The 15,400-nt window shown below is 33.8% G+C and overlaps 1 protein-coding gene across 4 annotated transcripts in view; it reads left to right on the forward strand.

Annotated features, from left to right (window-relative positions):
* The first annotated feature begins 4,587 nt into the window (after nt 1-4,587).
* The window catches only part of LOC126979537 (equilibrative nucleoside transporter 1), a 72,353-nt gene continuing 61,540 nt past the window's right edge, over nt 4,588-15,400 (forward strand). Inside the window, exons 1-2 of one of the 4 annotated variants that reach the window (XM_050828885.1) lie at nt 4,588-4,626; nt 9,131-9,268. In XM_050828885.1, the coding sequence (XP_050684842.1) occupies nt 9,178-9,268 (91 nt within the window). In that variant the 5' untranslated portion in view covers nt 4,588-4,626; nt 9,131-9,177. Of the gene's footprint in view, nt 4,627-4,689; nt 4,963-9,130; nt 9,269-15,400 lie in introns of those variants that run through there. The other 3 variants (XM_050828884.1, XM_050828883.1, XM_050828886.1) reach the window with 3 other exon arrangements.

The raw sequence follows: 15,400 nt of genomic DNA on the forward strand, positions 1-15,400 counted from the left end.
GAACATCTGAAAATGTTAAAATCTGTACTGTCAGATCAGCTTTTCTTCTTATTTAAATAAACAATAATGAAACTCAAACTATGGTATGAGCTTCCTTGCACACTTATTTAGAAGCTACCCATGTTAAATTGTCCTGGAATATTTATTATATAATTATGTTCTAATCCGAAGTCAAATGTGGCCATTCAAAGCATACCTGGGGGTGGATTGACAAAGCAAAAGGCATCGAGAACCTGGAGTGATGTGATGGAGATGCACTGTGCATGCCCTCTGCCCCAACTAGGGAATACAGGAATTTAATGGAATGTTCTATTCCACTCCAATACAACATACATAGATACAAGTATGGAAAAGAATATACACCTTTCCAAGTCTGGCAACTCTTGTGGATGCAAGTGTTCCAAGATAGTGTGGGTGATGGTGATCACTTATCACAATTTTACAACATCATTATTAAAATTTTAATGTCTTAACCGAAATTTCGTTTTGACCAACAATTAGGATCCCTTATTAATTTGCCATTCTACTAGGCAACCTTTAAATCATAGGGGCTCCCATAGCCCCCCAAAACTAATGTGGAGTTTAGATATTGCTGATTGAGGTGTTTTACTGTAGTTTTACATGTGTGTTGATTATCAAATTGCTAAAATTTAGAAGCTAATGAAACTCATGAATTAATCAAAAACCTGAATTTTTAAAATATCTGCTTATTTATTTGCAAAATACCAAAACTAATCCACTTTCATAAAAATGATGAGAATAATTCAGTGAGTTTCAATTTTTTTTTACGTTAATAAAATTAAAAAGCAATAGATGTATAATTTTTATATTAAGTGACTGTCTGTAAAATAGCTCTATTTAGGAAGAAATAAATCTGTAATGAAACAATTTTGTAATTACTAACTATTGGTAAAATATAAAACTATTAATAGTCAATTGGACGTAATTCCAGAAAAATGTTCCAAAATTGAGTTAAGAATACAAAACTATGGTCATGTGATTCATATCAACGGACTGACAGAAAATGGCAGCCCTGCTATCACTCTTTAAATGACATCATGACTTAGTAGCCCAACCCACATGTATGGAATACAATTAAATTGTGGGGATTAAATTAAAATGAATTTGATACTTTAGCAAGTTTGAATTTTTTTCACAGATAACTTTCATGTTTTTTTTAATACCTATTTATTTTTAATAATAGGTTGATGTATTCGGTTAGTAGTTTAATATTAGAACATTAGATGGCGCATTATGTCGCATAACGTCGTATGCAGTAAACGCAGTCTTTTTTTTAAATACAAGATGGTCGCTGCGCAAATTTATGATTTCAACAATATGGATATCGAAACCGAGGTTCTTGAGGGTGCAGAGAACGAATTTGGGATCAATTTCGAGATCCAAGAAGGCCGGCGCACAAATTTATGATTTCAACAATATGGGTATCGAATCCGAGGTTCTCGAGGGTACAGCGAACGAATTTGGAATCATTTTTGAAATCCAGTGTCTATATGTGCCAACATTTTCGTGACACTTTATGTCACGAAAATATGGGACGTTTTTATCCAAGAAGAGGAGGGAGATTGAGACCGATTGAGAGAGTGAGAAGAGGCGATCGTAGGATGAAGCACACGGAACCGCTAGTAAGTAGAACAACCTCCCTAAAAAGAGTTATATTGTACAGGCCGCGAAAACGTAGAACATCTTCCCTACTAGCGTTGTATCGTGCAGGTTTAGCGCGAGTGGCCGCGAGAAAATAGAATAATAATTTCAAATATTGACAAAAAACAATTGGTTTAGGGAACAGATTATGATAATTGATATAAACGAGATTTAAAAATTAGTTTTCCAAGGAAGTTTTACTTCTGACATGTGTACTTTGTACGCACGCCATTTTTTTTCTAAGGTATGGTTGCAACTCTCAGCTTATTTAGGGAATGAAGAATTAATTAAGTAAGACAGGCCTTTTATAGAAAAATTTAAGTTTATGAACGAATTCTAATTTTGACACTGTAAATAACACCCATGATAAAAAGTTTGTAGATTTCATAGGCGCCATCAAGGATTTCGATTTTGACCCGATATTCGTTATTGTTGACCCCAAAAATAATGAAAATGACAGCCATGATGAGAAGTTGGTAAATTTCATAGGCGCCATCTTGGATTTCAATTTTGACCAGATATTCGTTATTATTACCTCGAAAACCATGAGAATAATACACATGAAGAGAAGTTGGTAAAATTCATAGGCGCCATCTTGGATTTCGATTTTGACCCGATATTCGTTATTGTTGATCCCGAAATCCATGAAAAAAGTTGCCAATTTTATAAGCGCCATCTTGGATTTCGATTAGACCTTATATTTAGAGATGAACTTACTGTCACTAATTCTTCAAAAAAATACAGAAATGTAATTTTTTTGGAAAATCTGACTGTGTACAAAATATGTAAAGTATCAAAGACAGTATTGTAGAGCTTATAAAAAATATTCATGTTTGTACAGCGATCTTTCCGAGCACGAGCTGCTGCTTACAACCGACACAGTGTCTGCCCATGAAAGCGGCCGAGCGCGGATTGGCGTCGTTTCTATAAATCTTTTTTGTGTAAAATAAACCTTAATACTACACATTAAAGCTCATGCTTATCAGAAAAATATATGAATTTTAGATGATTCATTTTTATTTTTTTCTGAGATTATTTATAACATATTCATTAATTTATTTCCCGTGTTTTGGAAAATATTATATTATGTGCCTTACGTATTTTTTAAGAGACAAAATTATGTAAGTAGTAGCAGAAAAATGTTCCTGAATGAAGCCCCATTTTGATTTTGAGTTTTTGAGTTCATTTTTTTTCATTTCCCTTCATCAATTTTGAGTGAAGAGTTAACGGATAAACATATTTACAATATAAAATATCAAAATTTCCCGCTAATTGGAGATAAAGAAGTAATCAATATGAGGCAATTTTTAGTTTTGTTAGATTTAGTTTTTTCATCACAAACTCTACCGAAATATATCTTATACCGAAATTATCAGATTCGTAAACATGTCCTTAAAATGTGATGCTTTTGGTTTGGAACATTTTTCAGGAGCATTAGAAAATATGGCTAAGACTGCTGGTGGGTATAATATAATAATTCTATTTAGGCATAGATTATCTAATTATACAATATTATTAATTAATATAATGCTAAATAACTATAATTTATTTGTAACAGTAAAAAATTACATAAGTTATAAAAATAATATTTGAGACCAGTTTTGAGAGAAGGAAAAAACAAAACATTTAAACAATGGCTACACTCCAATTCTGTAATGTAACTAGAAAGGTGAAAATAATTTTAATCAAAGGATACTGGAATGAGCAGACCTAGTTTAGTGACTCTTTAGCGATTAGGTTGCGATCTTAAAAGTAAAATACAACACAAATTATTTAATTTTTCACAATATAACATGATCATGAATGTTTGCTTTGAGAAATACATAAAATATATTTTTATATTAATAGAAATATCTATGTCTATGAAATGTGGAATTTTAAGACTGTAGTGTCACAGATGTGCCTTCATATTTACCCTTGTGGGTTCAACTTATTTGAGCTAGTAAATTAAAAATATCATTATGAATATTATAAACGAAACCGTCTACTTAGTTTAAAAAACAAAAAAAAATTACGCCAATAAGTTACCTCTCTCACTGAGACTTCCTTTTCTGCCAAGAAATAGTCGGGCGGCTTCGATTATAAATAGAGCAACCAAAACACCATAGTCCTGGCCAAGCCTTGTTCTATTATTTTCGCTGTCGTCGTATTTTCCACCGATCAAAACCGATTTAAGAATAAGGGTGCCCAATTCACATGTTGCAAATAGACCAAAATAAAACGAATTGATGTAAAGGAGAATTTCGTATGCCAAGCTTGAATTAACCATTATTTATTAACATTGAAAACAGTCACTTCTGTTACCCTATTTTTACTCGATAATTAAACTGCAACGCTTATCACAAATTAAATTATTGAAGCAATTATGTATTTAATTACAGGAAATAAAACAAAACTAAAAATTAATTTTTTTTTTGGGATTTTATGACCTGGTAACTAAGACCAATTTAAATTATTGAAGACCAAATACCACCATAGATTAAAAATTAGCATTGATAGAACATACTAGTATACTAGGTCTCAGAGCGATTATCAAGACAAGATAAGTAACAATAAGTTGAGCTGTACAGCACTGGGTTGACTTTTCTAACCTATGCGAAAAGCAAAGCAAAGCAACTGTTCGCTATCAAACTTAGCCGAATTATACTTTTTTGCCAATCGCCACACTGTAGTGTCATTATTCGAAGTGTAGTTGTTACTATTTCAAAATTAGGTAAAATGACTGAACGTTTCTTGCTAAACTAAATTTCAATTATGAAGTCCCTCCTGTTTTTCTGTAGCACTTACATCCTCTTTGCTAAGAACCGAAACCATATTCCATGATCCCTATTCCATGTCTATGTATACTTCACTCTGGCTGTGACAGTGACAATGACGTAATAAGCTAAACAATAACATGTCATTTTATGATCTGTCAGTTGATATTTTACATTTGTCGCGGTTGGACGGTGGTTGGTGTGTCCGGTGAGTACCTACTACTATGTACTAACTAGAACTACAAAATTTAAAGGTGGAGCGTTATTGTTATTAGTTCTAGGCTCTCGTGGTTAAAATGAGACGCTATTATCTAATATTTTTATATCGCTAGCGCAACCACGCGTAAACTCAAACTGTCAAGTGTTCGTATCGTGAATTGTGGTTACCTGAGTTTGGTAGAAGCTTAAAGACAGCGTGAGTCGTGATATAAAAACATTTTGCACGTGTTTCCTACTTACAGTGGCATCTATCATTTTATACACCAAAATATAATGTTATAATATAGATAATTGAACCTTATTTAAGTTTACTCAGCGAGGTTTGGTATGTTTATCCAAAGACTTTAATATTATATTTTGAACATGCGCTTATCACATTTTATAAAGCAAAGTGTCTTATATATATTTTCTAAGTAAAAAACATTTTTTTAACGTACCACCACCATGTTAAACCATATAAGTATGTTTGGCTTATATTTTAATTATATAAAGCTGTTAACCTCCTATTAATCTACTGAAAGCACATTAAACAATAATATACTTTTTTGTTTTGTATACATAATAATAATTTTATATAAGTCTTATACTTTAATTTCAAGTTATAAAATATTTAAATGTGCATTATTCACCCATACACAATCACTATTATTAAAATGTATGTCTTTCTATATATACAGGGGTATAAATCAATAAAGAGTAATAAAATCAAGAAATACATATTGTATCTGGCCTTTCATACTACACATCTGTCTCATGTCTTGAGCAAATCTTATTCAAAAGAGAGTTCATTGACTTTGCTCTATTTAACCAGTAGGCATTTCAACCAAAATCCTTACATATAAATACTTAGATACATAACATATTCTCTTGTGTTAGTTTAATTTACATAATTAGGTAATATAGTTAGATTATCGATATAATAGATATAGTTTAGTCTATTCTTATCATTTTTAGGTCGTAGCCAAGTTACATATTTTGTAATCAAACAGTGATTTAGTCTACTTGTTTGTAGTATGTTCAATGAAAAACATCAGTGCTATGAAATTACCAGCACATTCTACCTTTTCTGTTCTAGTACTTTTTTTTCAAATTCAAATATTTTTATTCAGAATACGAATCAAAATCACTTATTGAACACCAAGAACTACCACCCATTTAAAATAGACTGCTTCAGACCTGAAAAGAACTCAACTTGATGCATCAAATATATTATATCAATTTATATTTTACAAGTGAGCAGTATATTTTTTTGAGGGTATCATAATATATTTACCAGTGGGAGGCTATTTTGTACAGGAAGCCGGCTAGATTATGGGTACCACAACAGCACCTATTTCTGCCGTGTAGCAGTAATGTGTAAACATTACTGTGATTAGTTGTGAATGGTGCCATAGCTTGTGAAATTACTAGGCAAATGAGACTTAACATCTTATGTCTCAAGGTGACAAGCACAATTGTAGTGCCACTCACAATTTTGGCACTTTATTAGGTAGGGTGTATCAATTACCATTGGCTGAATGTCCAGTATAATATTAAATGTCAATATTATTTTTATCCTTATATTTATTTTAAGTATAAAATTATTTATTGTTTTAAAATATCTTTAGACCATACTGATAACAAATGACTTTAGCTTTATAGATACTGTATTGACTGATTTATTTATTAAACATTCCCCTTGCAGTCAGTATTTTATGTAAATCAAGGGGCAAGTTGAAAAAAACATGTTCTTAACTCTGTCAGTTTACCAGCAAAAAATTACACTGAGAATATTTATTTAATAGACACTGGCACACCTTAGTATCAGTTTGAACCATTTCACCGCATGCAACGCAAAGCTGCTCGAATTGTCGGGTATCCGGCTATATCACATGGATTGCATAGAGACGTTGCTTCAGTGTGTCTTCTTCCACATCTATCACGGGGAGTGTCCCAAAGAGCTGTTTGACCTGATTTCTATACCTTGGCACGATACACCATAAATTAGAATATCACCCCCACCATCTGGATGTGTGGCTTTTGTCCACAGTGCAGTTTTCAAGGAGCTTTCTTCCACATACAGCCAAGTTGTGGATCGAGGTTCCTTTGCTGTGTTTCTAGGACGATATGAGATACCTTAAAAAAGCGCATGCACTTTCCTTAAAGATTCTTCTGGTGTTTCAAGAGAATGTGGGCGGTGGTAATCACTTATCACCAGGTGATTCGTACGCTTGTTTGTCCTCCTTTTCCATAAAAAAATAGACAATAAAAGCCACCTGACATGGGCAACTCTGCGGGATATTTTGTTTAGCTTTAAAAAAAATGCGGGTTTGAAAAAAGTCAGCATTTTCTTTGCAATTTTTTCTTATAAAATACACTTCTCGGTCTCGGATTACGTATTGAGATTTTAGACGCCTTCCGAAATATGAAACTTGTTGGTAAGTTTTCTTAGTCGCATTACTTTTTCTCATTAAAAAGACATACAAAATGGGTAAGTACCTAAGGGAAAGTGAAAACTATCACCCAAATGCCATACAAGAGTTAAGATCTCTGGAATACAGGTCAAAAAACTGAAGGCTTAAACTACCACATTCTATCCTATTCAATCAGTAAGGATAGAACACAAAATAGTTCTTAAGTACTTGTAATAGAACTGAATTTGGAGTGGCCAAGTTGGAATCCCATACAACAATCAAAACATGATCAATCATATAATTTACACCAGTTAACAGAGTTGAGTGAAATAATCTATGTTAACTGAATTAACTTCAGTTGATTCTTGACTTATTTGTTTGATTTCTAATAGCATTAGTGCAGACTATCAAGACATGGTTGTGTTAATTTACTGTACATACTTGTCTTGTTCTTACTTGTTACATATTTTAGAAATATAACCTTTTACCCCCTTATTCATAATGGTCCGCTAACTTTAAACAGCCGCTTAGGAGTGTTTTTTCTCATTCTGTCTCAGGTCAATATAAGAAGACAGAGTGAGAATATTTTTTTGCATAAAAAAAAATTGTAGCTTTCACTTTTTTAAATTCAGCAGAAGTAAAATCTGGGTTTGAAACACAAAAAACGCGTCTATTCTTGGAAGATTATCTGATTGCATTTTAACAAATACACTTTCAGTTATTGTAAATAATAATGATACCGATCATTGAATAATAAAAAACCAAAACAAAACTTAATATATCGCTAACCACCGAAAATAATATCTAGGAACCATACCATTGCTCATGAGAGACTTTGACGTCACACAACGATTCAACCAATAGCATTGCGTTTCGATGTTTTATATTTCGCGGGTATTTATTGCACTTTTGTTTATTTAATATTTATTATTCAGCAAAAATTATAAAAATAATATAAATATATAAAAAAAGTCAATAATAATTACGATTGAAATAATAACATTTGAACTAAATCTATGTCACATGCATATTCCCTATTAAATGGTCTTCATACTTTTTTTTTATATAGGTTGAAGGACAGATAGCCATTGGGGCAGTAAAGTCCTAAAATGGTTACAATATACCGGAAGACGCAGTATTGGTACACACAAGATGGACCGGTGGTCTTTCTTTCTTGGAGATCTTTGGGAGAGGCCATCCTATTTTAAGACGAATCTTTCGGCTGAAAATAGGATGATGATTCAATTATGTAACTAACTTTTTTCACATAAAATGTAATAGAAATCTATACGTTTGGTCTGCCTTATATCTACAAGGGCTAGCCTATTTTGATGGGGCTTTCACTGGCAGATAGCTCAATGTCGCTCAGCAGGCAATGGAGAGTGAAGAAAGCTTGGAGTTTCATTGCGAGATCAGAAATGAGATGATCCATATTAGAACCAAATTTACCGACATAGCCCAGATTTTACGAAACTGAAGTGGCAGTGGGCAGGGCACATAGCTCGACGGAGAGATAGCCGGTGGGGCAGTATAGTCCTCAAATGGCAACCACGTACCGGAAGATGTAGTGTTGGTAGGCCTCCCGCAAGATGGATCGACGATCTGGTCAAGATTGCCGGAATAGGTTGGATGATGAGGGCAGCGCAAAACCGATCGTCATGGCGATTTTGGAGGAGGCCTTTGTCCAGCATTGCACGTCTTCCGGCTGATTTGAAGATGTTGAAATGAATTAGCGTGGATGAATTAGGATACTAAGGAAGGAAAACTGTTGATATTTGGCCTTTTGGTTTTGATCTTTATAAATGCTTACTGGCTAGACAGACATTAATGTTCACTTGTGTAATCAACAATTTAGAGTGACAATCTCTTTCTTATTTGAGCAAGCACGCAGATTAATACAAAATGACATACAAATCGCAAGTGTAAGACGTAGCTTGTCACGGATACGAGTACTAAAGTAATAAACCTGCCCTGTTTTCATTGGTTGTTTAGCAGTAAGAGGCTCTATCTAGACGTACAAATTATCAACACTAGTTAGTTTTCCAGCATTATGACATGAAGTGTATCCCTCATAACTAATTGAAATTTTGTTTGTTCCAGAAATCTACACAAATGTCAGTTTTATGATATTGGGTGATCGATAAGGAATGGAAATGACGCACCAAGGTGGAGCGGAGGCCGAGAGCCTTCTGAGAGCCGACCAGCGGAGCGCCCTCGTCATGCCGCAGGGTACAAAACGTAAGTCTATCTTTATAATATTATATATGATGGGGCAAGGCCATCTATTTAAGTAAGTACATGTTATTTAGATTAGAAATTTACTAAGATTGCGCTGATCCCTCAGACAAACCAATAAGATGGTTTTGTGGGACCATTATTGTAATGTCAAAGCTGTAATAAAAAAAATATAGTCTGGATCTTACTGATTCTCCATTGTTGTGGCCATTTAACACGACAGCAAGTAAAAAACATTTTTATTAAACACACGGTGTAATAATCAGCAAGAAACAAAATAACTTCACAAAGCATTTACTTTACATCACAGCTTTAATAGATAACGTAATAAGAACGTGGTGTTCAGGGCATGCGCGTGCGATACAACCGCCTCGCTTGACAGTCCTTCCCTGACTGCCTGCTTGGCGTTGGTCCGGCGCTCGCTCTCGCTTGCACTCGCACCGCACGCCGTTCACACCCGAGCTAAGACGAATACCAAATCATCTTCGTACTCGCTTCTTACCTCGACATTCTTGACTACGACCTTTCTTGGATGGTTGAGATGTTTCTTTTGATTGCGTATGTTGCGCTACAATCAAGTTCCATTTTTCGACGGATGTTTTTTTTAAATATTTTGCAGCATAAGAAGCATAAAATTTAACCCTCCTTAATTTTACCAATATTCGGGACATGATAATATGTATATTTTAATATGCTATTCAATCTTGTTATATACCTACTGTCGAAACGATCTTATGTCAAAAAGTTCAATTTTGTATTCTTGTGACACAAATTAACCGTTCACTTAATGTTTTTCTGCCATGGCCCGGTAATTTTTACACTGTCCCTACTCGACCTACTTTATACTTTAAACCCCAGCTATTAGGTAAAATAATAATCATCCATTAGGTATAATAAATTATAAATTGATATCGCTTTAGTATCTATATTTTAGTGCGAAGTATAGAGTTCCTGCTTATTTTTTTACTAGTTGCATCCAAGTTCGCTGAAAATGACGAAACTTTTATCGTTTGTTATTTTGTATTAAGCAAGGCAGGACTGTTGTGCCCCGGTAATTCATTTTGATGACCCAGTACCGGGTCGCGACCGGGCAAATGGGTAACGCTGTTCTAGGGGAATAATAGGAGAATACAAATCTAGAGCCAAACGTGGATAGGATCGGAACATAGCGCCAATGACTTTACAATTACGTGAATAGCACCGTAGGTTATAAGTTAAATTGTACTAAGATCCCATTAAAGTGAATAGATGATGGGTGGAAAATAAAAACGGGCATTTTTTTATGAGAAAATGTGACGAGACGGGTAGAAGTTCATCTGCTGGTATTTGATACGCCCTGCGGTTATGCTACAGTGCCGTTGAGGCTGTCTGACGCAATTGTGATTTAGTATTTATAAAGATTTCATCCTGTTCACTGATACAGAAGGAATACAAGCTTTTATTGGCTCGCCCCCAATCAACTAAAGAACGAAAGAAACAAAAAAAAATAGAGCAATACTCTATACTTACCTACTCTATACAATGCACCCGACGGCAGAGAACACCCTTGATTGAAAGTTATACTAGCTTGTGAGCTGCGAAAGACAAAAGTATATATTTAATATAATTCGTTTCAGCTGAGCTAAAATAAACTAACATTTATTTTTGTATATTTGAAAAATTTAAAAATTTATTGACAAGATACATAAGACTTCCACAGAGTAGTCAATAATGATTACTCTACAAATCTATGACTTAGTAATTATATTAAATAACTTTTTCTTAGGTATCCCATATTATAATGGTGAAACCGGTTTTAGGTGAGGGATAAATTTTTGAAGCCTTTACCTTACATGTACCCTAGATAAATGTCCTTTAAGGGCAGAAAGAGTTGAAGAAGCCTGAGAAAGATGAACCTATGTGAAACTCAGGCGCGTGGCGAATTCAAATTTAAATATTTTTAGTAGTAGTAAATAGTATGCCTAAAAGTACCTATGCAGGACGTATCAATTACCATCAACTGATCGTCTTGCCCCTTATTGTCATAATAAAGAAAAGCCCGAGGGCGTTCACTCCATTCCTAGTCTGTGGTATCATTATGAAAATCATTTATGTTATTAGTACCTTTACCATAAACGTTTTTTGCAATTCTTTTGAATTTGATTATACATTTTGTTTGGATGGATGAATGGAGGTCTGTGGCTAATCACTGCCTGGGCGACAGGTGTATGATAATGAAGGTGTTGAGAAGTTGTAAACTTGTAAGTATACTTATACAACAATACACAGCCTCAGCCGCTTCCTTGTATGTGATAAGTTCTAAGAGATAAACCACGATTGACCAAGTGTAATTACCTTGTATTTTTTGTATAGTATAAGTCGAGAGTATATATCTGTACAAATACTAGCTGGACAAATTTCATAATACAAAATCTTTTTTGTAGTGAACTTCTTTAGCATCGTTGTGATTTGAAAGTCGATGAAACGAAAACGCGAGAGAAATGAGACAGACACATAAATTCATATGTTTTAACGTGAGAGAAAATGAGAATTGGTACCAGGCGATCATAGTTGAAGAATAGTTTGTCTTATGTCTGTCGCGAGTATACCTTAATAATTATTAAATTCTGACGTAATGCACACGACGTGGTAGACACCAGGAGAACATAAATATGGTAGCGGTGATAGAAATATCTTTTATAGCGGTTGAAATCACGTGTCATCCTAGCAACAAGTACCAGGACTTCATATGCAGTTTAGAGGTTCCTGCACAATGCAGCTTTCACTTCTGACATGTGTACTTTGTATGCACGCAATTTTTTTTATAACGAATGTTTATAGAATTTCAATCATCACAAATAATGAAATAATGTCACAGCTGTCAAATTGTGCGTCAATATTTATCTCATAGAATTATTCATACAGAAATAAAATTTGAAATTAAAAAATATTAAGGGTCGCGAATCGAAATAGAAAGCATCCTATTTAGTAGTTATTTGGTATTGAATGTCATTGACACGACATCTATCTTGTCACGGTTGACTGCTAACACTAATACGCGGCACAAGTTGACAAATAGCTGGTTACTGTCCAAATAACTTTCACTTATGCCTAAAATGACGGACATAATACCATACATATTAATAAGTGTCTATGAAGTCAACCGTTGTCGGGAAGTAAATAGCGATTTAAGAATACAATTGTGAATTGAGCGCAACTTCTCAATGTTTTGCTTTTTTCGCAGGTTTTTTCAGATGTGTTCATAATAGTAACTGATACCTATTTCTGTTAAAAAATAGTTTTTGTCGAATAATTAATCTCATCTTGGTGAAGTTTTTTTCTGTTTTTAAGCATGTCATACCATTTTTTTTAAAGTGAATAAATAGAACGTTTTGAATGTTTTGAAAATTGTGCTTAAGAATCCGTTACATAGTCAAGATACTATAAAGTGTTAAAAATGAAATAGCTGAAGAAATACTTAAAAAACTACGTAAACCTCACCGAAGTTGCCAAATTCACAAAATATATTGACAATAACAATGACTCCATAAAAAACTTTGGTTTATAGAAACTACATTTCTTCACATCGTTAAATTAGGCATGCGTTATTTTGATGATTTATTATTTTAATCGGTGATCAACTTTCTACTGTAATTTCGAGAACTCAGGTTCTCGACCACATAAACCAATAGACACAGATACCTAAATAGGTTTGCACTGCGAATAAATTCGCAGTGCAAACAGTTCCGTCATTCGACTGAGGTGAGCGGGATACTGGTTGCTCATTGGTCAGAAAATTATTACATAAGCGTTCGCCCTTTACCTTAAGCGTCTTCGGTAGCCCCGTAGGTCAATATGGGGGAGATACACAAACAAACAAATGCCTTAAACTCATTGACGTACTATAAACAATTACACTCACAATCGCCTGTTGAAAGGTCGACAAAAATGTCCGAGTGGCGTTATGTATACTTATTAACTTTAAACATGAACATGTACAGATAACATTAAAACATTCATTCAAATTAACACCTTATTTCGTCGCGGTAATGTTCAGATCTATGGTATACACACATTAACTCATTGATAGTGGTGCGAAATGTTTACGTTTCGATGGAGATGTATTTTTTTTTAGCAATTAAATGTAACCCCCTTATTCATAATAGTCTGCTAACTTAAAGCGTTGCTAATTCTCACTCTGTCTTCTTCTATTGACCTAAGTCAGAATGAGAAAAAGCACTCCTTAGCGGCCGTTTAAAGTTAGCGGACCATTATGAATAAGGGGGTAATTATTTAGCAAAATTATTACAACCTACAAGTAATTTAAAGGGGCACTTACCTGAGATACGACACTCCATCGTTTTTAAGTTTTGATATGCTGTTAGTTGGACAGATTTCGTTTAAAAAGTTTTTGTTTGCGTGGCGTTGTATTCAAAGCGCGGTCAAAGTACAACTGAACGAGAACTGTGGTAATAGACGCTTAGGCAGAATTTTGCTTCAGACAGTTTTTGAGCGTGATTGCGTGTATATATTTCTTACTTAATCGTAATTAATTGTATCTATTCTGGCCTCATGATGCATTTATTGACACTCACCAAACTATCGGAATACTGTCTTTTTGCCAACATTTCATATCTTTGCCGTTATACCGAGCTAATAAGAAAAGCACTGTTTGTCGTCATCGGTGGCACTGTGGATCTGTAAGGCACGGGGTCGTCACAGACATCCCCATTAATGACTGTGAAAATGCAAGAGAACATAGGCGATAATGATCACCTACCATCAGAGGACCTATACGCTCGTTTATAGTTTCCATAAAAAGCAATCGTGTGGCTTTATGAAACCACTATACAAGTGCAACTTTTTTTTCGTAAAATTACATAATTAGCATAATAATAACAAATTTATAAAAATTATGCTTAAATATTTATTTTTCCTTAAATAAAATAATATTCCCACTCCCTCTCGGGAATTACAAGGGCTAAAATCTGGCGCCTCGCACCACTCAGCCAACCTGCCTTTTACCCCTAGAATTGACCCCTACAAAGCATTACAGACGTAATGCTGAATACGATAGTTGGACGAAAAATTTGAGGCGATGTGATAAAAGTTTAATTTAAAAAAAAACCTTCCGGCGAAAATGATAACATTCTTAAACTAACGTATGTTGCTTGGTCACAATGAAGCATTTTAATTTAATATATTCAAACTCAACGAGCAATAAAACTATTTTTATCTGTTGAATTTCTTATCTCACACATAAAATCGGTAATCACGCATATTGACCTAGAAACACCGTCGATTCGATGTCTTGCTCAACAGTTAGTAAGTAGATAATGCTCTTAATTAATAATTGCTACCCACATCCCTGGCATTTGTGTGAAAACCATTTTACTCACCTTATTTACTCGTATTTTTTATTCTATTTATATTCACGCTCATTGGAATTGTTTGGTTCTAAGTGCACTATACATTGGCAATGCTAAGGTTGTTTATTATACTAGCTGACCCGACAGACGTTGTTCTGTTCATAATAAATAAATTACTGTTTTTTTTTATGAATTTGTCAATAATATTTCATAACATCAAGAAATATTTAGTAAAATATGCCCCCTGCTGTTATAGTGAAATTGTACAGCAGAACTGTTAAACCGTGCGCCAATAAAATATGTCCATAGAAAAAAATATTGGAAATAAAAGTAATTTTGGGTCCCAAATCGAAATAAAAACTATCCTATCTCTCAAGTTGGACTAAACTGCACTCCATGAAGTAATCCCTATTAAAATCCGTTCATTTGTTTAGGAGTTCACTGGAAACAAACATTTTTTTATATGTATTAAGATTTGAATTTGTTTGTATACAAATTCAAATATGTTTTACTCTAAATAACTTATGAACTTTAACACCATTAACTACCACCCATCCAAAAACTTAAACTGAAACGCAAGAAACTCGGCGGTTTTTATAAAATTTTGTTACATTAAAATTTGTTTTTTAAATTGCCTTAGGGCAGTCGCTACGTTCACAATCTGTGATATCATTAAAGAAAGTCATTTATATTATAGTCACCTTAACACATAAACGTCTTTTAACAATTCTTGTAAATTTCGTAACACATTTGTTTTGTACATTTTCTGGAATCATATTATTAAAGC

This window comes from Leptidea sinapis, chromosome 3, assembly GCF_905404315.1.
Source record: "Leptidea sinapis chromosome 3, ilLepSina1.1, whole genome shotgun sequence".
Classification (NCBI taxonomy): domain Eukaryota; kingdom Metazoa; phylum Arthropoda; class Insecta; order Lepidoptera; family Pieridae; genus Leptidea; species Leptidea sinapis.